At 42.1% G+C, this 25,410-nt stretch overlaps 2 protein-coding genes across 2 annotated transcripts in view; one reads left to right on the top strand and one right to left on the bottom strand.

Annotated features, from left to right (window-relative positions):
* Positions 1-1,384: 1,384 nt before the first annotated feature.
* Positions 1,385-2,655, bottom strand: LOC125292579 (topoisomerase 1-associated factor 1-like). The gene is made up of 2 exons (XM_048239957.1): positions 2,611-2,655; positions 1,385-2,366 (listed from the first exon to the last, which is right to left on the bottom strand). The coding sequence occupies exon 2, from the start codon at positions 2,349-2,351 to the stop codon at positions 1,491-1,493; it is 861 nt and encodes a 286-aa protein (XP_048095914.1). The 5' UTR covers positions 2,352-2,366; positions 2,611-2,655; the 3' UTR covers positions 1,385-1,490.
* A 4,614-nt stretch (positions 2,656-7,269) lies between these two features.
* tns1b (tensin 1b) overlaps positions 7,270-25,410 on the top strand; it is a 174,124-nt gene continuing 155,983 nt past the window's right edge. The window contains exon 1 of the mRNA XM_048240077.1: positions 7,270-7,561. Coding sequence (XP_048096034.1) covers positions 7,457-7,561 — 105 coding nt within the window. The 5' untranslated portion in view covers positions 7,270-7,456. The remainder of the gene's footprint in view (positions 7,562-25,410) is intronic.

The raw sequence follows: 25,410 nt of genomic DNA, 5'->3' as shown, positions 1-25,410 counted from the left end.
TGCAAATCTATGTGTTAAGACGAACGTTTTCTGTTGTATTTGTTTTGTTAGGCAACATGTATTAACACATTTATTTGTGACAGAAGAAACGGGAAGTTCCCCATTAGGCCTACCTGTGAAAAATGCCCATCTGCATTCATGTAATGACAACAGTCAGTAGCCCACTATTACCCCTTTCTCGTACTGTTTGGTCTCTTTATTGTCTTACAGATCAAGTAAACTCGTACAGTTTGCCCTCTAAGCCCAACGTGTAATCGTTTTGTTGTGCAGTAAAATGTCTCATACAGCATCAAACAACTAAGCATTTTTAGCCGACTGGTCACCTGATAAAGTTTTACGCTGTAGCCCAAGTCAGTGACAGATAACGTGAGGACGACCACATAGGCTACAAATAATTTCGGTAGAGTTTGCAATTGCAAATCTATGTGTTAAGACGAACGTTTTCTGTTGTATAGGTTTTGTTAGGCAACATAAATTAACACATTTTGGTCTCTTTATTGTCTTTAATTGTATATTGATTTACTAATTGCAGCACAAGTCAAATTTCATTCAACATGTGCATGTAATTTTTTTTTTATAATTAAGTGCTAAAAGTGCCCCCCCCCCCCCCCCCCCCTCCTGAGCACCTGCCCCCCAAAATGTCTGTGCACGCCACTGATCTTCACACATGAGACACACTCATTAAAGATCATATCATCTTCACACATGAATCACTCTTCACACATGACATGAGACACTCACAAAAGATCATATCTTCACACATGAGGCACTCATAAAAGATCATATCATCTTCACGCATGAGACACTCTTAAAGATCATATCATCTTCAGTTGCCTGTTTGTGCTTCAGTTGCCACCAGTAAACAATGATTGCAAAAGTCAGTTGTCATTGGTGACTTGTGGGTATTTCTAGCATGTAATTACCATGTTAAAGCAACATGATCCCTGAACTGGTATTTATACCCCTTGTAGTCAATTTTAAACATACTGGGTACCCATTTAGCGCTAGGGTACTCCAAAACTAAAGAAAAAGAGTAATGTTCCAGCATGGTATATAACAAGGTTACATAGTGTAAAACCAGGTGTTATGGGTGTGTATCATCATACATAATGTCGCTGAATGGGGGAGAACTTTGCTCACTATACCCACAGGCTAACACTACATAATGGTTAGTTACAGAGAAATATAAATCTTATATTCAAAATTTTTGGCTTTTGATATTTTTTCTAAGGATCATATCTCAGTATTTAGAAATGTTTTGATACATCTTTGGTAAATATGTTAACAATCTCTGTTTCATGTTACATGTTGTTACATTAAAAACAAAACCACTTTTTATTCAATCAAAATAGTTTATTGAAATAAAAAAAAATGCAGTTAGATCTTCTGTTTATTGTACAGAAGTGAACACTTCTCAAGAGGAATTGCTTCTCTCTGCAGTGTCAGTATCCCAGCCTCTTCAGTCATCGCTGAGGGAGGGGTCCACCGCTTTAGAAAGCATTGGCACAGAACCACGCAAAGACAAACACGGTGCAGCCAATAAAGAGTGTGGTAAGATCTCTCCTCCAATCAATAGATGCGGTACTTTGAGAGGTCTTCTCAGCCATCCTCTTCTCCGGAGTCTTTTCCATCTGTGTCTTTCTGACCTCGTCCAACACCCTACGCCACTCAGCATCTCTCTGACCGAACAGTCCAGCTTTCAGAGGCGGCACATTGCAAGGACTCGGCTCACGGAAGGTCACAGACCTGATGACATCATCTGCTCTCATGGGCAGAGAGCTCCATACCTTGTTGGCTTCAACGACCTTTTGGCTCCTCTGAATCAGATTACTGACGATGAGTCTGTTTCTTTCTTTCTCCTGTCGCTGGAAGAAAGCCTCCAGACAAGCCTCTGCCTTTGTCAAATTCTCTTGCCTCTGCCTTAGCCTGTCTTTCTTGTTCATCACCGTCCATTGGTCAGTGGTGGTTGGGGCAGCCTTTTTTCTAAATAACCGAATGTACCAAGCCTTTCCCTGCATCTTTTCCTGACTTTGCTTCTTTTTCTCTTTCTTTCTCAGTTCCTCAACCTTATTTTCAGCCTTTCCATCTTCAATACTGTCGATACTCTCGGAGATGCCGTTGTGATCAATGTTCTTTGTATGAAACCTTGACCGTCGGTATTCTCCTTGCCCCTCTTCCACAATGGCCTTAGTCTGATCATGATGAACAGCAGTGCAGAGGAGGCAGCTAATCAGGAGGACTCTCCATCCATGAGCTGTTCGGCCCTTTCCTTTCCTCCCAGGGCTCTGCCTATCACCAGCTGGCCCTCCTGCACCTCCTGGCTTCAATGCCACGTCCTTAAACTCTGTCATGAAGTACACTCTTATCTGGGGGAAAGGTTGAGAAAAGGAGTGAGATAGAAGAAGCTTACCAATACCAATACGAATGCCAATAACAATAACAATACCATGAGGGGCAACAACGAAACTACTTAATACAGTTGAATTGTAGTCACTATGTTGTCCTTATTTTTTCTTCAAAAACAGTGATAAAGATGAGCATTAATCAAACAATAATCAAATTATAGCATTAATCAAATAATAATCAAATAATAAAAAAAGGTATTCTTACCACAATATCCACATGCAAAATCACAAATGTAGACAAAAACCTGAGAATGCTGTATGTTTGACACCGTTACCTTGGAGATTTCGGAATCTTTAAATTACCTCAAAAGTTCAGATGTGATGTCATAATCTCCAGGCAGAAAATATGGAATTCATGTCTAATGTTCTTATTTTTACATTTTATTCATAAACAAAAACCTGTAAAGTAAAAGTTAGCAATAAAAGTAGTTTCAATAACATATACTGCAACTACAGGCCTTGAAAATCCACCAGTTAACAACTGAATAGTGAACAACCTCTGTGAGTTCAACATCAAAATGGCCAAGGTTGTCAGTTGTCTTCTAGTAGTGGCCATTCCTATTATCAAGTTAAAGCAGCAGAAGACATGGTATTTTAAGGCCAATCAAGGCCAATTCAATTCTATTCCTTTTCTTGTTCTTGAGAGACAAAAGTCAATGACGTGAGACTTCTTAATACTCTCTAGTGATATAATTTAGTAACTTAGAGGTGGTAGACCTGATCAACAACAACAATGAACAGGCCTACCTGAATCAGGTAGAAAAGGCGGCGCATTGGTGTTAGTCTTAGAACTTGACACTGAATGTCAGCAAACAGAGGATGTGGTTGTGGCCTATAGGAGACAGTAGAACAGCAATCACACTCCACTAAAGATCAGTAAGAAGCCCGTCGAGAGGGCTGCAAGCAGGGCTGGAATTTCACAGCAGCCATGCCGGCCATGGCAGACGTTGCCTTGATTCCCTTTTAGTTCTCAGGCCACTGTGGCCTTAGTGCCCTGCATGACGGCTTCCCCCTTCTTTCCGCATTCTGCTTAGTATCTGGCAGATGCAGCGATTTTAATTTGTGGCCTATTTCCCTGTTCAAATAATCATCAGAACTATGCAATGATTCTAGAGCCAAGATGATTTTGAAGCCATTATTTTAAGGTAAAATAAATACACAGTGATGCTTTAATGTAACTAAAATGTAACTAAGGGAATTATTACAGTTTTTGACAGGTCTCTGCTAAAACTCAGTTTACACAAACAAAAGGTATTTTAGGACAAAACACTGTTGGGTCAAATAATGAAAACAGAAGCGTTGCTATGGTATGAACAAACCCAAGTTGCAAGCAAAAGTGCACATCTCACATCAGAGGTATAAAAACTCTATGAACTCTCTTCTGTTTGAATTATACACATATGTATTTTTGTTACAATGCAAAACAAAGGCCAACACTGAGACAGAAGGAAAATGACAGGGTATGATGAGGATGTTCCATCAAGGGTAAGCTGCTTCCAGAGCATGATCAAGCTTCACTGTCCCACAATCTTTATCAGAGCTTTCCCAGATGCTTTCTCTCAACTCATCCATTCCCAGATTCTGCAGTGAGTGCACTCTGACAGATGTCTGACAGTGGGCAGTGGGGATATTCCTGGGAAGCTGATTGGGATCTTGTGAATTAGTTCAGTTGGTGGGTTCAAAGTAGATCTGGCTGTAAAAAGGCATGTTTTCAGTCAGCAGCAGTGGAGATGCTCCAGGTCTCATAAACCAGTAGGCGTGGTGAGGCTCCAGAAAAGAAAGAGAGAAAAAATAGGTCTGCACACTGTCTTACTCTCTCCCAACGTTTCCACCTAAAAGGTCAGGAACATGGATGTGCCTGAGGAAGATCTTTCAGGTCAAATGTTAAAAATAATTTCCGGGGATCAAGAAAGACAGTGTGTAGATATATATATATATATATATATATATATATATATATATATATATATATATATATATATATATATATTGTTACGGCAAGCTTGTTCACAGACCGCAACATAAAGGGAGATGACGACAAATGTTTAATCAAAAAGATAATTTATTGAAAATAGAGCCAAATTACAAGCCACGAATGTCTAGGGGAATAAAATGTGGTATGTAATGCTGTGCCTGCGTGGATGCAATGAATGTGTCAGTATGTTAGACAATTGAGAGAACAAGAGAGAGAAAGAGAGTTAGTGAGATAAGGGGGGAGAGAAAAGGGAGATATGAAGCAATGTGCCTGTGTTGAAAGGAAATCAAGAAAAGAGCCAAAGAGTGCCTACAGAGAGAGAGAGAGAAACCCTTTTGTAGCCCCACCTCCAGATACAGGTGCACCTCATAATGCAATTAGCCTAACCAGGCCCAGCCCTGCCCGTGCACTGACAGGCCAGGACCTGAAGGGGGCACAGGAGGTTGTAACTATATATATATATATATATATATATATATATATATATATATATATATATATATATATATATATATATATATATATATACTGTATTTCTCTTTCTTTTCTGTGTTGGGTTTTATCCAGCACCTGTTAAAATACATGCACTCTTGACCTACGTGGCTCTAATAAAGAACACAGCTTTGACCCCCATCTGGTGGGAGAATCTTCCTCTGTCCCTTTTACATTGTGAATAGAGTATCTAAAGCCTAACACAAATAAATGTAAATAGCTCACACTTAAAAAGCCTTTGCACATATGAATTGTTTTAACTTGCATCTAAAAAAGACACTAATATTGCAGGAACGGATTCAAATATTTTGTTTCTGAGATTTGAGCCTGGAGGACCACTCCCTAGAAGCAGTACCTTCAGTTCAGAGGCAGCTGCATCAGAATACATGTGCCTTGGGGAAGGAAGTCATTATTTAAGTTCTTCTTATCAGGCCTGGTTGTGTGGGCCAAAGACGACAAACAGTCAGCTTAGTTAGTGGATATAGGCTACTTAACACTGTAGACTGAACAAGATGCATTAGATAAAGTATGAATCAAAGGTTGACTTGAAAAAAGCCTCAAAATGTCTTAAAATGGGGTGTATATTATGCATGGACGTATCTTTTTATAATAGTGAAACACTATCTGAGCTAGACTAAATATGTTCTTTGGAGAAGGCAATCCTATAGGACTTAAGTATAACTGAATGACAATGAAGCAACATTATGTGCTGTGACAGTACCTTTTTCCCACAGATAAATGACCTCAACGGAACAGAGTTGTTGTTTCGGGAAGTCGATCTGAGGTTTATTATGTAACTATGAGAAGATGATATAATACACCCCTCTTGACAATCCACAACCCCCTCATCACGTTTAATTTAAAGCCACATTGCTTGCATCCCAGTTATTACCTCATGAACATAAATTCACACAGTGGGTGTGGAGGCACAGTTGTAGATACTCAAACTGATTACTTTTGAGTATGGGACTGGAATTAATCTGTATTTCAAAATAACCCTAAAACACCAGTCAGGGGTGAGGACCTTTGGTGTGAATGGAAGAAACGTTTTATATTCTGGTTGTCAAGTTTGCAATTTTATGAAGGGTTGTTCCTCCTCTGGCAAGATAAGGGCTCTTATCTAAATGCAAATCTCTTTAAATGTTGAGAACAGCAATTGTATATTGGTGGTTCATAAACACCCCCTTGAAAATCTGTACAAGGTACAGGTACATTTTAGTTCAAATGCAGTTAAAATATACCATACAATGTTGTGTAAAATGCGAATAAAAACAGAATGTAATAATCTGCAAATCTCATAGTTACTCTTATTTAGTTGTAAAAAGGACACAGACAACATATCACATGTTGAAAATGACACATGTGACTATTTCATGGAAAATAATATGTTAATTTTAAATTTGAAACCAGCAACAAGAGGTTTCAAAAAAAAGTTGGGATGGGGTAACAAAATGCTGGAAAAGTTGTGCAATGATAAAGAAAACAAAAGGAGGAATATTTCACAACTAATCAAGGTAACTGGCAACACGATTGGGTATGAAAAAGAGCATCCCAGAAAGGCAGGGTCTCTTAGAAGTAAAGATGTAGGGGTATTTATCACTGTGTAAACCTGTGTGGACAAATGATGAAACACTGTCATTTTAATGCTTCTTAACATGAAATTGATAAGTAGCCTATTTGGGGAGTTCATAATCTACAGGACATAATATAATTAAGACATTCAGAGAATCCAAATAAATCTTTGCATTACGGCCTACAGCATGGGCATCTTGCAAAGCACAATCAATTTATACAGGTTAGCACGTTTTATATATAATATTTTATATATTGTCTATGTACTTTTTGCTGCTAAATATTGGTTCTGATGACACATTCTGTTTTTACTTTCATTTTACACAACGTCCCAACTTTTTCTGATTTGGGGTTCTATATCGCCTATACCATACATAATTTCACTGAAAATAAGGGCAAGTGTTAAGGTATAACTTGCATTAATGCTTCAGTTTTAGAGTGAGCATTCACTCATGAGTTGTACTGATATATTTAGACAACGTAATCGGGTCGAAGGCAAATGTGTGTTTGATGTAGGGAAGGAGACGTCTTTCCCCGGGATTTACTGTGTACACACGTGTGCATATATATGAGCCCATATTTTGGCGCTGAGTTTAAGAAGGGAGAAGGAGGGTGTGGGAGAGTTGAATTACACACACATCCCACCTTCTTGCCCAATTCTCGAATCCTTCCCCTTCCTGAACAGCGGGAGGGCGCCTGAATGTGAAATTATGCATGGGAGCAAGCAGGAAAAAAGGATATCAGTCTTGGCCATGGTCTAGAGATATGCGAGATAACCAATTAAAATGTCGGTTTCAACTCATACACAGAATGTATTTCCTATTTTGAAATCACAGCTCTGATCAATCGGAGAGCAAGTGGTGTTGCCAAGTCTTACCTGTTGGAGAGAAACAGTTACAGTTTCAGATTTGTGGCTCTTTCCTTCTGCAAGGACTTGAGACTGTGGATTAGGCTACATTTTTAGTTTCCTCGTTTGAATGGGTCATCGGATCATTCTTCTGAATTTGCCTGGATGGGATGCACAGTGAGTTTTATCTGTTGCGAAGACGATTTCCTTCAGATGCCTTTGGACCAACATGTGGAAAAGAAGAAAGAAGAAAAGACACCTGTATCCAAGGTATGTTATGGTCACTTATTTGGTGACTTTATTGTATGGTCAAGGGCATTATCGACAGAAAGTGCCCTCGACTCCTTAGATTGCACTTGACTATGGATGGAACGGAGGAGAGGGTGCAGGGAGAAAACATGTGTTTACCTGCGCGTACTACGAAGACAACCTTACTGAATGTGTTCCTTTCCCCAAAGTCACTGACAGATCGTCGACTTTTACGCGTGTAAGTGGACAGCCTGTTAATTTGAATGATGTATATAAGTAGCAATCAACTGAGTTGTATTTAAAACCACGTGGTAATCTTTGATGATCATGCAATGATAAGAACGGTCTACTCAGTTTATTTGTGCGTGACATGTAAGGCAAGTAAGATGTGGTCAGTAACTACGAAAGACTTTTTATGTAAGATAACTAGCTAATTTTAGTGACTGCCTGGTTGTTATGTTGTGCTAATGAGCAAACGGTAGGCTAATGAAAAATCGAATGACAGGATTCGTAGGAAAGAACAGATATTCACAAATATGGTGGCACAGCATAGAACCTATTTTATTCAACAGTGAGTGGGCTACCAAAATGAATACAGGTACGTTTTGGGTATCATTGAAATTCAGATTGTTGCTGTTGGTACGGGCTGTACATAAAACTTTGAAGTTTGAACCTGTTCCTTTCTTCACGTCCTTCTGACCTTGGCCTAGTGTGCCTTGAGGAGATCCCTCTGTACATATATTACCTTGTCAGGTAGATTGTTGATTGACCCTTTAAATCTATGGTGTCTAGAAACTGGGGAAAAACTTGGGATCTGACGATGGGGTGGTCTGCAGCTGAAGGCTGGGGGTGGTGTTCATTGGTGGTTAAGGAGTGGCAGTGAAGCTTGAGGAACAGGGTTGGCTTTGTGGCTGAAGTGCAGAGCTTGCCGTCCGTATGGGAGGAATGTGACTACAGACCTGTGCAGTGATGACCATCTCTCATATGTACAGGGAAATAAGATGGACAGCCCACTTTAGTGGGACTCACTTGATCTGTGATTTTCCTGATTTTTTTTTCTTTCAAAAGCAGATCTGATCTCTGACTCTAACTATAGAGAGAACAATGCCATTTCTTCTCAGGTTGACGTCTACATTTCAGTTCCACATACATGCATATTCTCTGTGATTTGATTTTTGTGAAGTAATAATAGTATAATACTTTCCATGCTATGATCTGATTCAATGAGAGGTCTTTTTTTTGTCTGAGACTGAGGTGTGTGCTTTGCTGTAAGTGAATACCCATACACAGAGAATACCCATAAATACTCAAGGATTCCATTCCATTTTCAGTTGTCCAACTAATCAAGATTGTTAGAGTCGTTTCTACCTAGCTCAAGTTGCTGCAGCCAACAGCTAGAGTAGCCAGGCAGTTACAATGCTACTTTGGGGGCAATATTCTAAAGATGATATGATAATCACTCTCTGTAAGTAAAGCCAGTGGCCTCTCCAGGGCTTGTCTTCAGGCTCACGGCCAAAGGTCTAATTAGAGACTTGGAGATTTATGGCCGCAGAGTTCCTTCCCTTTTGTTCATCCCAGTGTCCATCACCTTTTGCCTGATGGGTGGTATGTCAGTCTGTGTGTGTATGTGTGTCTGTGTTGTGTGTGTGTGTGTGTGTGTGTGTGAGAGAGAGAGAGAGAGAGTGTATGTTTGTCTATAGTGTGTGTGTCTCTCTCTCTCTGTGTGTGTGTGTGTGCATGTGTGTGTGTGTATGTGTGTGTGCGCATGTGTGGGGCCACCTTGGGTGCACCTCTGAACAGAGATGTCAGGCTCATCCTTTCATTAGTGCCTCGGCTGCTCTGCGTCTGTTGTGAGAGGTGATTGGCGATGGTCATCAGTCAGGTGGCTCTACTAGTGATGGGCTCCAGTGGAGATTGTAAAAGGTGATAATCCGTTTGAGACAAAATGCACACATTCAAAAAGGGCATGTGTCAAAGACAGAAATGAGACAGAAAACTTTGATGTGAAGTTACAAAAAAGAAATGCAGTTATACTGCAGTTTTTTTCGAAGTACAGTGCAGTTATATTACAGGACAGTGCAGTACAGTAGTATTTGCATGTCCAAAATACTGCATTTCAGCAGTAAAGTACAGTACTATGCAGCACAATGCAGTTTTTTCATGTCCAAAATACTGCATTTCCTGTATAAGAACTGCAAACATTTCCTCCAAAACTGCAGTTTTGATACTCAGAAAAAGGCAGTTTGACACTTGAAGTAATACAGTTATTTTTTTTAAGGGGTGAAGCAGGTGTTGTTTTGTGTTGTGTTTGTGACCCCTCAAGCAATTTCGCTTTGACATATCACATGCCATTGTTCTCAGATAAGCTGTACCTTTCATGAAAAAACACCAACCCGAAGTCTGTTATTGTAATAAGTCTGCTATTATAATAATCTGATTATGAATCACAATAGTGTTTGCCCTACATGGACAGTCATACAGGAATAACAGTGCTTCTGATTTCATTTCATAAGAGCTCTTGTAAAAGACAAAAAAGGAAATGAAGTGAGCCATTTGAATGGTTTGCATGTCCACTTCAAATGGAAAAATCTTTTAGAAAAGCCAGTCCACTGAAGGTGTTTTAAATTACCCTTACATGAACACAACTGATCTTTGTGTGGAGGCTGTCACGCTTAAACAACGGAACAACAGTAATACTACAACCCAGTGATATGAAAGTCAGTGTAAAATATCTTTTTGTGTGTTCCCTCTTGGCATAGCTTCCCTCCCACAGATGCTTAGCCCTCCCTCATCAATCAGAGCAGCATGGCACCTCCACAGACAGGGCCCAAATCCTCTCAGCACTCATACATCTCCCGACATCAGACGGATGATGTTGTTGCAGAGGGAGACCGATTTGGAGGCTGGGATGTTGGTGTGTGTGTGTTTGTGTGTGTGTATGGAGAAAAGACGTGGAGGGGGGATTCCAGGGATTTACTAGTGTGTGAGAGTGAATAGCATAATAATTTGAGGAAGACAGGCCACAGCAACCTGCCTCAGGTAGTGAGCGAGCAGGGCATTTGTACTGTTTAGAGCAGGCTGGCGTACACACTGCGATTGGTAAATGGTGATCTCGCCTTTGAGGTATACCAGTACTCCAATCATCACTTGCTACTGAAGTTTTGAAACTTATCATGACAGATGATGATTTTAGTTTTAGTTTTTGTTTCTTTGGTGTTGGTTTTAGGCCAGAGTATCTCTTCTTTAAGCTGTATCTTTAATCAAGGTAATGTGCACACTTTCTCTCAGATGTGTAAGCTTGTTAATTGAAAACATAGTGTCAAACTGCGGCTTGCTCTCCACAGTAGTTGTAAGTGCAACGCTGAATTGCCCTTGATTTGATTTTTTGCCCATGTTCCTCATCTAATTTCTCTCTGTTCTCCCCCTTGGTTGTGTATGAGTGGGAGGAGGGTGAGGTTGGTGGGTGAGGTTGGTGGGTGTTGGGCTACCTTTGTATTCTCCTCCCTCCACACACCGGCTATCAGGAGATTCTGTCATCGGCCCGGTGCAACACATTCCCTCCTGTCAGAGAGGGCTGCTCTCCGCTTTGCTCCTATCTCAGCCGGTCACTCAGTGTTCTGTTTGACCGCAGGCCCAGTGCTTCAAAAGAGACAGCCATTTGGCTCCAAACAATGCCACTCAACCTCATCCCCCTTAACACACACACACACCACCACCATTGTGCCACCAGCCAGCAACTGTATGGGAAGACACAAGAGTCAGGTGTAGGAACATGTGCTGTGTAGAAGCCAGCTGTGGGCCATTCTCCTTGACTGTTACCCCACCCCACCCCTTTCTCTCTCTTTCTCTCTCTTCTCTGTTCTCTGTCTGGTCTGTCTCTTCTCTGGCCTTTCTTCCACTCCTTCTCCTCATGGCTCCTCTGTGGGCCTGTGTTTGTTCCAGGAGATGAGCGCTCTGTGTTATTTTTAGATCCTATCTCCACACCACACACACACACACACACACACACACACACACACACACACACACACACACACACACACACACACACACACACACACACACACACACACATACATAGAAAAAACAACAAACCTCTGTCCCCTGCACCTAGAGGCCTGGCAGATCAAAGGCTATCTGGCAGCCTGCTCTGCCGGTCGCCCGTGAGGCCAGCTGTGGGGCTCGTCTGCGGATCCCAGAGCCTGTGTGCTCCTGATGAGCTTCCTCCAGCTGCTGTGGCTTGAGACAGCCAGCGATGGTGGTGGTGGTGGTGGAGATGTGGATGGGAGAGTGAGATGTAGTGGTGGGGTGGAGGGGAGGGAAGGGGAGGGGAGGGAAGAGAAACAAAGCGAGTCGAGGGCTGTCCCTCCCTTTCGTGCGAGTGTGAAGGGCTGTTTTGAAGAATGCAGGAGTTGTGTAACGCCACCACCACCTGGCTTCAAGGCCTGCTCTGCGGCGGAGGGCACCTTTTCAACCGAACATGGAAAATCAACAAGGGCCGGGCTTCATAAGAGAAAGTGGGTGGATTTTTAGAGCTTATTGCCCATTCATTTTGGTGTGCGTGTAGGCTGCGTTGTTCTGTCAGATTGGACAAAAGCACAAAAGCTCAAATGTTAATGCCGGATATGGGAATGAAATGAAATGAAGTTGATTTATTTGCACAAGAACAGGGAAGGCATCCCGACCTTTTTCGTGCCATGTTACAGTCATCAGGCCTGAGTTTGTCACGGCCACCATTGAAGCTTCTTCTGAGTGTTTTCACTGCAAAATGTTTATCATAGTGGGGGGTAAGGGCTGGCGTCCGTCCAGGCACACTCCTGTCGGAGAATGACCCCAGGCACTCAGCGAGAGGTGTCATTCTATCTGTTAGGCCCGTGCCAAACCACAGAACAGTGTCAGGCACTGTACACTCCCACACATCTGGTGTGTGTATGTGTGTGTGTGTGTGTGTGTGTGTGTGTGTGTGTGTGTGTGTGTGTGTGTGTGTTCAGTCTTCACAGAAATCAGAGCCTGTGCTATCAGAGAGGCTCCTGGTGATCTCTGCTCTGATGGATGGGCCTATGGAGAGTGACGGCATGCTTTCATCTGTCTGATCTGATCGCTATTAGAAGCAGCCTTGTTTATCAGGCTGATCGCTATTAGGAGCAGCCTTGCAATCTTGAGGAAGATTATCTCAAAGACTGAAGTTATGTGTAAATTCAAAAGTGAGGAAGGTGCAGCCGAGGGGAGCAATTGAAATGCTTTCATGGAATTTTGTGTGTGATTTCATATGTGCTTTGATTTTTTACATCTGAAAATATTTAACCTCTAAATTGTTTAACATTAGGTCCCTTATTGGTCAATAAACCTCTGAATCACATTTTTGAATGATCAGGTGTGACACCACTAGGCCAAATGGATTGTTCTTGAACTGTACAAAGCCACAGGCTCCTTTGCATGCTCTTGAGCAGTGGCCAGTGTGACAGGCTCCTGGCAGGGTGTCCCCTGCATTCTGTAATTATCTCATAAGGTATGTGGCAGAGCGAGAGTTACCCACAATGCCCCTCAACATTCCAGTCTCCCGCTGGCTGGGGAGAAACACTGTGGCCTCTGTGCCGTGTCTCTACGGCAACCCCATCTCACTTTTACCCTCTGGATCCAACCCAGCACTCTAAAATGCAGCCTCCTGATCAGGTTTTGAAATGGAGTTCTATTGGACAGCATTCCTGAGCTCCAGGGCCAACAACACAGCATTTAAATAATTTGAAGTGTAGCAATGAATCACACTGTTTCATGTAATGTATTTGTGTGGAAGTTACTTAGTGTCAAAATGACATAAGAAGTCACTTTTGAAGTGATGGACGAACTAGAGATCAAACCAGCCCACTGTAAATTGTTGCATCCCCCTGAAAGCCCCATGGTCCATCACATGCTGGGTCGTTGTTTACAGAGCTGTGCTTTGTGTGTGGTAACCCTATCTTCACACAGTGAGTAAAAACAGAAGTTGAGAATAACAAGAGACTGATTGCTCTGTGGGCATCAAGTTTGTTTTCCATATGAGGAATGTATATCTCTCTTGGCTCTCATGGACTGATTAGGATCTAGATATGTACAGTAATCTCTGATATATGACTACTGTCAGTGTTTACTGAAAAGCAGAGACATAGGCCTACTTATTTGGTCGTGCTCGGTCTGTGACGATGGGGACAGACAGTGGGCACACAGAGGGTGTTTGCAGTTAATTTTCTCCAACACGACCACATCTGGAGAAAAGAGGCGCAGGGTCAAGAGGCCTTTTGATGATGGATGAATCTGAACTCTCCGTGTTTGCGGTCTGACGTCGGCCTGCGCTACCTGTGGCCAGGGGTTTGGAGGGACAGGCAAGGCACCATGGTGAGAATCCCAACAAACAGAGAGGCACCCAAAGGGCAGCCACAAGTCGGTAAGAAATGGCCACACATCACATTACGATTTAATGGATGGAAAACAAGAGTCTGTTTGTTTTGGAGCAGGGATCAGAACACTAGCTCCTCAGGCGAGCAATCTGATTTGCCGCCTCCACGGAGCACTGCAGTCGGGTGCACATCTTCCTGAGAGTGGAATCCATGGCCTCTTCATTTTTTTTCTTTTTTTTTCTTCCAGGGACAATTGTTGAAGGGAAATTTAAATCCCACTTTTAATGTGTCATTGTGTCCAGATTCTTCCACCTCCAAATGTCAAAAAGGAAGTGATAAAAGACATTTGATACCATGCCATTAAGAAATCTCTCACACTATAAGTGTCTGTCAGCTTTTACGAAAATCAATCTCCTTGAGTTACTTAAAGAACATTAAGTTGAAAGTGTCTGGTGAAAATGAAAGTGCCATGAAAGACAGTACAAAGGACTGTAAGCATCAGGTTTCTGAAACCCCAGTCACCAGAGGACTTCATGATAGAGACAAGGACTTAAACAGGAGAGATCCTTTTACCTCTTACCCACACTCAGCTTGAGTAGAGAAAATTAGAGGTCAAGCCTTTGCTTTTGCTAAAGGTCTTGTCATTGCTACAACATAGTTAGGTTGTTGTTTTTTTGTTTAGTCAGTTGCTTTTTCTTGAAAGGAAGTAAGTATTTGAAAGCTGTTTGCAAATGAAATCAAGGAAAACGAGCATGAATGAAATGGTCAGATATGTCCTACCAAGCATGCTTTCAAGACATTAGTGAATCACTGATGCAGAAACTTCCTAACAATGACTCTGTCAATAGAGGATAATAGCTTGACAAAAAACGCTAATACAGTCACTTAAGGCTTGTTAAATACAGATAGCATTGCTTTGAGGATGGAATGACAGTCCACAAGATAGATTAAGAGGAAGGGCAACTGTATTTTTCCCAGGGTTACGGCTGTGTGCTCCCATTATGTGAGAGGATAAGGCCGTTCCAACTTAAACATCTCCGACTGTGCAGTTAGATGGACATAATGCCCTCTCTTTACCCCATTTCCGCCTAGCTCTGTCTCTTCGTGTATTGATGAATGTGGCCTTTATCCAACATTTTTGTTGACACTTTTCTACTGCGGGGATGGTCTTGTCTCGCTTTCTAATAGTTGGCATGGGGTTGTGCCATTCTGCTCCTGGCAACCAAGAACTTCCAGCAAATTCCAACTCAGACTCTTTTGTTGGGACTCAAACCCCCCTCTGAAAAGATGGACAGGGAGGCCCGGCCTCTCGCGGTGCGTCACATTTGACTGAGATGTTTCTTTGTTGTTGTTTGTGGTCAGATGTTTCTTACAGAACTTGCCATTCAGCAGCATGGTAATTAGTGCGACAGCGAGGCACGGCTAGGAGAGGGCTGTCCAGGTCGGGCAACCACGCTTTCATCATTGGGAGAGGCTTGTTTTTCCTCCAGGGAGGCCATAAATCCCCTCTTTGACATGCTGCATTTACTCCGAATACACACAGGAAGAAAGGGCCATTTTTTTTTCTCTGTTTCGCGCCAAATGTCATAACAAGCCGAGGCAGATAATTTTGGTTGTCTCGCTCTTGCTGCTTTTAAAGGATAGGTTTGCACACTTCCACATTCCGAATAGAGGAATTTCACAGGTATTTACACTGGAATGTCAAGTCACAGTGGACCGTGAGGGATAGTTAGGGGTACCCATGGAATTTAGGCATCAAGTGCCTGCCCAGTAAATCTGCATTCATGTTCCTGCCAATGTTAGAGGCTAGACAAATGTTTCAGAGTATGTGTGTGTGTCTGGGTGTGTGTGAGTAACAGATATGCTCTTTATTGCAAGAAACACTCAAGTTGGTTGGGATGCAAAGATACTTTACTGAAGCAAGAGGCATATCCTCTAAGGCTGTTAAGTTCTCTTGTTTTCACTACTTTCCTACAGACGTTATACTGATACACTTTTGTCCAGCATATGCACTCTAAGCTTGCTCGGCAAAGCCCCCTCCGGCGTTTCCCTGGTCAAACATTGTGTAGCAATACGTTTGACCAGGATCCAGAAAGGAAGGCAAGCCATTTTGTTCTGATGGGCCTGCTTAATCCCACTCATGCAGTAAGTCTTGCTATCTGAACGCTCTTTCTGTGTATTCAACCAGACATAACATGGTGGTCATAGTATTTATCCAACACTATAGTACATAGTATATATCCAACACATGTGCCCTATAAGAAACTGCACATCACTTTTTTGCCACTATGTAGCAGATCTTACCTGAAGTACATATGCAGATTGAGGTATGTTGAGGTGAACTGATGATGAAGGTGAGTGTTGGCCCACTGCTCACTATATGCTACAGTCAAACACATACTACACAGGGGAAGCAAACAGAGGCCCAGTTACTCAAGCATGTTTGCATTTCAGTCAGTTACATTTCAACCCTCATGGGTCAGTGGCAGTTTTAAACTGTTGCCAAGTCCAGTGGAACAAGTACATGTACAGCCTCACAAGGAATTGGGTAGATTTAGGAATTTTAAATCATAAACTCAATTTTTCCTTTAAATGGTCCATGGTTTCTATAGTTATATCATATTTACTATGTTTTGCATATTGCATTGTGCTAACATAGAGAATATCCCAGCATACCACTGCTGTCCTTGTAGGCACCCAGCTTGCTAGGATGTTGATCTACATACTGTGAAGGGGCCTCCAACATCGAGGTGCCAGTGTTCACAATGGCAGAGCAGCCTGAGTTACACCAGCCGGTGGACTTTTGGTTCACCTCAAACCTTAAGAGAGAATATGTATTTTGTGTTACAGTATGCATATGGAGCTGAGCTTATCACAGACAACAGACACAATAGCATCAGTTGTGTTCATACAGAGAGCCGTCAGGCTCTGTCACACTCAGACCAATCTTCTGTTTGGAAAATCATTGTGTGATGGTCAATGTTGATATTGTGGTGGGCCGCCACAAATAAGTCAATGCATGGGAAACACTGAATCTTCTCAGAGCAATGGACTGGATAACTTTTTCTTACCGAGACAGTGTCATAACCAATGACCATTGTGGGGCTTCCATATGCCTCAGACATCGTCTGTCTCTTGCAGGTGTTGGTGGAGGATTTCTGGGGGTTGAAGAGTGTATGGAGCGCTGCGAGACAACACAGGGATTAACAGCAGAGACACATGAGCTCGCAGCAGGATATGGTGTCAAAACCCGAGTCGGAGGAAAAAGCACAAGTGTGCCTACCCTGTGTAATTACAGCTCATGCGCCTGGCTCCCATTGTGATCCCCGTTAACGGCCCGAGCGTGTCGCACCCTGTGTAACTCGAGTTGGAATTCGTAATCGAACGAGGGCCAGAAGTCTGATCGCTCACATGTGCCTAAAATGACTCGCGGGCCCCAAGCATTCTTTGCATTCATTGCATTCGCACAGCTTCATTTATTTACAGTATCACCCGCCTCACTTTTAAGCACACTTTGTGGAGGGGGCAAACAAGGCAAGCCATTGTTCTCCGAGGCCAGCTAATCTGGCACTTGTGCGATCCCTGAAAAGATCAGAGAGATAGCCACTTGTGTGTCTCCTGAAGCAATGTAGCACGATTGCTAAGCTTTTAAATAACCCTCAGAGCTGTGCTAGCCAGCTGCTCAACCTTTTGCAGGTCAGATTTTGGTGTCTAACTTACTGCCGGCTTGACTCTTGCGTTTGAAGGAATGGACCCAAAGGTATGATGATCCTTTGTCAAACAGGATGGTGAAGGTCTGGCCTGGGGTCCCCATGCTGATTTGTCTAAAGTATTCTACCTGTAGACACAGAGAGGGAGAAAAACAAAGAAGTGTGTAGACACATATTGGCCCTTTCCAAAACTAGTCCCTTCCCACTCCCCTCAGTTACGGAGTGCACTCGTGTGGGAATCACCCTCACAGCTAAATAAAGTTCCCTTGATTAGCGAGTACCACACTCAGCTTTGGGATGAACTCTGCCTAGCTGAAACAGGTTATGACGGAACCATGAATTTGTTTAGAGGTGTAACTAATTACACCTCTAAACAAAAATTAATTAATGTGGAACTAATGCAGCATTGATTGACACACACCCTCAACAAGTCACCCTTGGTGTTCACTCGGCATTGGTTTCGGATGGCGGACCCTAGTGAATGCACAAACGGAGAAATCCTCTCGTTCTTGTTGGTACAGTAGGCCTACAGGAGAGCTTTTTTACCCTAGGAAACATCAAATTGTGCAGCTAAGGTGTGTGCAACATTATTGATCAGGTCTTCAGTATACACATTGTCTGCACTGTCTTCTAGTACTCCCCTGATGCGAAGGTTAAGAGGGACCCTGGAAGAGAAGACACCTTTTTATCTCATTATTAGTATTTTACAAGAACAACATTTGTGAGGTCTGTATGAACTGAACAAAAGTGTAGTAATCTAAGTCAGTAAGATGCTCTCTACTCATTTAGGGCTTTCCCTCTCTCAGGGCCCTATCATGCACTCAAGCGCAATTGACTTTGTACACTGGCGCTTGTGTCTTTCCTATTTTGCTTTCGGCGCACATTGGAATTTTTGCGGGCGGTTCAGCGAAAAGAGGAGGCGTGTTCCGGCGCAAATGATCTCTGGTAATATTTTGCAGTTTCAGAAAACAATTCCACCACAGACCAGCAAAAACCTAGTCTAAAGTCAGTGGCGCATGCAGTATTCAAGATGGTAAAAGAAAGCAGCGAGTAGCCTTGGCTACAATTTCTGTAGTTGCTGCGTCCGTGTGTTGTTATTCTCTCTCCTGCTGAAACAAAAGTTGTGCATTTAAATGGTTTCTTATTCACACACCCACACAGACCTAACAGAAGGTCTGAGGCATCAGATTGCAGATATTAACATCCAATGTATGATTTAAAAAATGTGAAACTTGGAGCTCATGTCCTTCTAATCTGACCTCACCAGTCCCTCAGCAAGATCCAGGCACAGCAAGCTGAGAATGAAATGCTTCATGGTTGTTTTGGGGTCTGGGTTTTCAGTGGTACACTGCATGGCTTTATAAGCATGAGTGATGCAACTCATCAGTAGCGTACTGGCTACAGATAAGATATGGAGCTTTCCATACACAGCATGTTTCTATGTTTTTATTGAGTTAGCATGTGCTTTATCAGTTTTATAATTTGTTTCCTCTATTTTCACAAATGGACATTATTTGGATTGATGAGAACACCTCTTATGTTACACTGGGGGGTTGAAACATAGTCTTACACTTAATTGTGCTATCATAGATGTCATTGAAAAAAAATCACCAGTTTCAACAGGTGTACAGCGCCCATGAGTCAGACTAAAATATACAAATTATATAAAGAGTGGAGTAATTTCTCCATATGGCTTAATATGAACCAAGATCAAATGAATGTGGTGTATGCCTTTGCATGTCTGCTGGAAATAAGACTGCCATCTGTTTCAATGGAGACTGCCAGGCGAGGAGGGAGTGTCACACATTCATCATTTCTCAAGTGATTGGCACCTGGCCAGAGAATATCAGATGTTGATATGCTTCTCTTAACTATCACAACTGATTCGCTCTGGGAAGAGTTGGAAAGACTAGCCTCTTCAAGAGTGAAATAGAAGAGTTAAGTTGTGATACTAGTAGATAAAATAACATATATTAGGCTACTTGTAACAATTGTGAATACAGAAAAAACACACTGTGTCTGAATGAACTGTAATGGTCTCACTACACAAGCAGGCAGTCCAGCTAACAATGAATTGCAATAGTCCTGTTTGGAAATAACCATGGCCTGTACAAGAAGTTGTGTGGTTTAACTGAACACCTGGGGTCAGATGCCTGCTCCATTGTTTTAAAGGATAATTTTGAGATTATTTTTCTGATTCTTGTGGGCTACAATGTGCACTATGAGTTATTGTATCATGGAAGCTGTCTGGCTGGCCAGGTTTCACATGAATTCTTTGGGCTGATGTTTGGTACACCTCAGAAGCTGCAGTGGGCCCGACTCTCTCCCTCCGTCCCTGTGCTGCTGACAGAGAGAGAGAATGCGTAGTAAGTGTAGTGGAGGGCTTCTTGTGTGGTTTGACCACAACTTCAATGCTGATCACTGTCTGTAGGAGCCACAAGGACTCATCCTGACCACACCATCAAGATTACGGTCACTCGCATCACCTGACAGCATGTACTGACTCACTTCGCTCTGGTCATTTTCTAGATCCACCTTAGCTCTTGCCAAAAATAAACTTCAGTTCAGCTTTGCATGGAAGTGACATGGATGTAATGCAGCATCCCATCTCATGAATATTCATTTTCTACTACTGAGAGGGTTTGGGCACATCAACTCAGTCATCCAGTAAAGATAGTTTGAGACCCTGGGAAAAGAAGTACTGGTAGATATTTGAGCACTGACGTTTGAATACGATAATTATTCTCTCTTATAAGTCTAGGAGGAAGCCAGATAAGGAACTGCTATATGCTGTATATATTGCCGCATCACATAGGATAGAGGATGCACACCACTGCCAGTGTGTAGTCTTTGGCATTGACCTTGTGAGTTCACTGTGAACCATGCTCAAACCACGCAACCTTTGAAATACCACCATGTGACATATTGCTAATGACCTTTTTGAACAAAAGCCTATCTCTAGATGTGTTTGTAAATAAGGCTGTACTGATAAGGAGTCGGACTACCAATGAATGCTCATTTTCCACAGACTTCAGATGTGAATGACATTGATGCTGAGGCCAAGTTTAAACTTCAGTGTGGCTTGTTTGGTTCCTAACATTCTATCATATAATCTTCAAGGCACTTTTTTAACTTGCTGAAATTCAGAAAGATTGTATGCTATCTGCATGTGATACAGTATAATATATCTATGGGGGAAATAAGTATTGAATGCGTCAACATTTTTTTAGTAAGTATATTTCCAATAAGGCCTATTCTCATGGAATTTTCACCAGACATTAGTATTGACTCAGGCAATCCACAAATACAAATTATTCACAACATTTAAGTCCATAAGAAAAGTTGTGTAATAAAGTGGAATGACACAGGAAAAACGTATTAAACAGGCTAAGGAAGGGCAAGGAACCAGCTGAATTACCGTATGTAAGTTAGAGAGTAATTATCACAACTATCTTTGCAAATGAATGGGTTATAATGGGGAATAAATGTAGGCCTATCTGTCATCGGCATAGGCTATTTGCTACGATATAAGCTACTGTTAGGCCTATAAGTCGCGATTTATTAGGCTATCCAATCGCTGTTTTCATGAACATTGCAGGAGTCCACTTAAATTCACCTACCTACGAGTGGTTCAGTTTGTCAGTTTCACTTTTGCAAACACGCGTACACATTGAATGATCACTCATAGCCTACCACTTCCACCTAATGTTATGCCTCTATATTTTATGAATTGAGAAGTATTTATTGATCCAGAAAACATTTAGTTTATTTTTCTTTTGGTCCGTGGTTCCATAACACCATTCTGTTGTGCCGCAAATTAAGACAGAAGCACCGGGCATAAGCTATCCTACTGTAAGTTCATTCAATTTTTTTTTTTTTAAATCCAAGGGCCCCCATTGGCTCAGGGCCCCTGTGCACATGCACACTTGGCACAAGCCATGATCCGTCCCTGACCAGACCCAAGACCTTTGGGGACAGAGCCTCCTGTGCTGCTGCCCCTAGTCTATGGAACAGTCTACCCCTACAGATATGCATTGCTCCCTCCCTAGGTGTGTAAAACACACTTGTTCTGAGGCCTTTGACCTTTAATACATTTCATTCTCTCATGTCGGCAGTGCAACGCAAATCCATTTCTATAAGGACAATGGATCATAAAACCTAAAAAAAAAAATATTTCAGGTTAGGCTAAACTGTCAAATAGAGCAGGTGTAGCTAGTCATTTACTAGCATGGTCTTAATTTACCTCACACAAAAAGACAAGTCCATTGAAGCCATTCAGGATGTGAGCCATCATTTAACACACTACAAAAACTGGCCTTCAAATATGACTAATTGCATACTTTCACTAAAACAAGCAAATGTGGCTGTTAGCATTTTAAGAAAATCAAGTTAAGTAAGGTCATCATCAACAAATTCCATTTTAATAGACAATCTAGACACAACTCTGAAGTTACTACGAGAGTTAAAAACATTTCTAGTCAGCTTCAAACTGGAGTCATGAATCAAGGAAAGACAATGTTGGATAAGAACATTTGGCCTTAATTGAATTCCAAGATGGAGAAAGAAAAAGTGCAGGAAAGAGAGAAGAAGAAGAAAGAAAGATAGGAAGAGTTCCATTAAGCATTATCATTCTGAGTGGTCATTTCAGGAGTCATCATGGGAGTCTGCAGGGATAAAAAGCAGCCTTTTACTCAATACGATAAGCCATTGCTTCAACCTGGGGCTGGTTAATCCAGACATTTTGTTAGGACTACAAGTGTGAGTTTGAGCAAAACTACAGACTGAAATAGGAACCAGGCCAGCCCACAATATGCCATTTTAGCACCCTTGCTCTAAAAGGTTAAAGCCAAAGTGACTCCCTTGTACAGCATGTTGGGCCAACATGAACTGCCTACCTACAATTCAAGGTGACAAATGCAAAAACAGGAGCGAAATGAAGACACAAGATAAAGCATTGACACCATTTGTGAGCAAGCCTACAATATGATATTGTGCCAATATGGGACTGGATAATCAACACAAGTTTGACTAATGGCACTGATTTTAAAAGCTGCTGGGATAAAAATGAACCACAACCAAGCTAGCCCACAACACAGTTTCTGTACCATTGCTCTAAAAATGGCCAAGACTCCTTGTGTTGTGTGGAGTAGTAGCTAACGTGAACTGCACCTTCCCATTGGTATTCAAGTCTATAAGTTAAAAGTACTGCAACAAAAGCATCATGATGGAAAAGCAGTAAAAATTACTCAAATCTAAGACTAAAGCATATTCTAATGCAGAGTGCCATGTCTACCATCTGATCAAGATCCACAAGTCTGGAATTTCAATACAATTACATTCAAATCTTTTTACACAACAAAAAGCCAAACAATTACCCTTGATGGTGGTCCCATCTTGAGCAGAGGTGGTCCCATTTTGCAGATTCATTACGGTGGTTAACACAGCATCCTCACTTGGATAATCTTGGGATTCCCTACAAATACCGCCACGCACTTGCACCCCAGTATCTTACTGATCTCCATCCTTGTCAACCACGGTCCCTGCGGTGTTCTGACAAGGATAAGCTTTCCATTCCTTGCACCAGACCCAGGGACGGATTAAACAGATATTGCCCCCTGTGCACAATATCAAAAAAGGCCCACCGCCACCTTCCCCTGACCGCGACGAGCGCGTGCGCGTTTACGCATGCGCATGCAGCCAGCGAGAGCAATGAAAATAGTAGTACATTATGTCATATATTATAACTCAGGCCCACACAGAAATGAATTTCAGCAGTTGTTTTTAGCAGTTGTTTTTATTATTAGACTAGACTTTAATCTCCCTTTGCTGTCCAAACAGTCTACAGCAGGGGTTCCCAACCTTTTTCATTAAACGGACCGGACAACAGTTGTCATACTTCTGACGGACCGGTAGCAGGAACGTTGATAGTATATTGTGAGAGGTAGTGCTGATCATATTGTGGGGGGTTCGGGGGTGTCCCCCGGGAAAAAAATCGAAATTCTGGCTGTTAAATACACCCTTTTAACGCAGTTTGGAAGGGGCATACAAACTTTAACAGAGCAAGCAGCCCGTTTTCTGTCTGACTCAGGTGACGTGAACATTGGCTACCTGCATGATAAGGTTTCCACTTCACTGCTGCTTGACACTACCTTGCATGGAGACATATTTCACGTTAACAGTGGAGATGTTAGCAAAACTATAGCGTTTGGTAAATGGAGATAGATAGATAGATAGGGGACAGGGGAAATGGATGCATAGCATCTCCCTAATTGGATTGCATCTCCCTAATTAATTTCTTTGCGCAACAGCCCACATTATGCACTCACTCCAGCGAGACGAGTGAAATAAATGTAGGCCTATCTGTCATCGGCATCGCCATAGGCTATTTGCTATGATATAAGTTACTGTTAGGCCTGTTTTCATAAACATTGCAGGAATCCACTTAGTTCACCTACGAGTGGTTCAGTTTGTCAGTTTCACTTTTGCAAACACGCATACACATTGAATGAGCACTCATAGCCTACCACTTCCACCTAATGTTATGCCTCTATATTTTATGAATTAAGAAGTATTTATTGATCAGGAAAACATTTATTTTTCTTTTGGTCCGCGGTTCCATAACACCATTCAGTTGTGCCGCAAATTAACAGACAGGAGCACTGGGCATAATCTATCCTAAATTCATTTCATTTTTTTTTTTTTTAAATCCGAGGGCCCCCATTGGCTCAGGGCCCCTGTGCACGTGCACACTTGCCACAAGCCATGATCCGTCCCTGTGTATGTGTGACTACAAGTGATAAGCATAGAAGGGCAAGGTTCTCCCACCACAAGATGGTGGTATTGTTGTGAAAGAATAAACAGAGACAGTGGACAGTAGTGGACAGGATACTACAGGACAGAGACACTAAAAGACAGTATTGTGCATCAGATACGCTCCCAGGGACCTCCTTTATCTGATAGACATACAAACACGTACACCTAACTACACATGAGGGGTAGATTTGCTCTCTCTCTCCCAACTAAAAATAACCTGTCTTATAGTCCACAGTCCGTCTTTCAGTGTGTTTCAACACAGGATATCAAGAGATGGAACTAGCAACTTTATTTCTGTTCATGAAAGACATGAAACAAACTATGAAAGAGTCTATGTTGTTGTGAGCTGTATTCCCTTGTTACTGCTTTGGGGTTTTCTCACTGGCAACAGGGCATAGTCCCCCCATGGGAATTACCTTGGAGACTGAAACCTAGCATTCATCACCTCAATGGCTCAGTCAAAGTCTTTTTGCTGACTTCCAGACATAAGACAAGGGTGAGAGGAGAAGGGTGACATATTGTCGCTTGAAAGATTGCACCTTTTTGTTCTCATCTGAGAGTTAATTCAGTTAGGAAAGACAAAGATGCTTTTCACAAAGAAGGTGTGTGTATGTGTGTGTGTGTGGGGGGGGTTGTTGCAGCAGCAATCCATGTGCTGGGTATCAATCCTTAGCAAGTCCATCACTGCTTTTGAGTTGCAGTGTGCTGTGACAGGCGTGTGCTGAATGTTACAAAGGCTCCTCAGAGAAACGCTCCTCAGCCAGAGGGAGCAGCTCCCATGTGAGGTGAAGTGACGAGGTGAACCATGACTCATGATTTTCTTTTCCATCTTCTCTTCTTCTCCTTCATTTCTCTTCTCCTTCTCCTTGTTTTTCATCTTCTCTTCTTCTCCTTCATTTCTCTTCTCCTTGTTCTTCATCTTCTCCTTCTCCTTGTTCTTTGTCTTCTCCCCCTGCTCTTCTTCTCTTGTTTT

This window comes from Alosa alosa, chromosome 3, assembly GCF_017589495.1.
Source record: "Alosa alosa isolate M-15738 ecotype Scorff River chromosome 3, AALO_Geno_1.1, whole genome shotgun sequence".
Taxonomy (NCBI): Eukaryota; Metazoa; Chordata; class Actinopteri; order Clupeiformes; family Clupeidae; genus Alosa; species Alosa alosa.
The sequence above is the reverse complement of the archived record's forward strand: the minus strand, read 5'-3'. Positions and strand labels throughout refer to the sequence as shown.

Excerpts from the sequence above, each read along its gene's own strand:
- LOC125292579 (XM_048239957.1), bottom strand. The coding sequence starts at position 2,351 with ATGACAGAGTTTAAGGACGTGGCATTGAAGCCAGGAGGTGCAGGAGGG.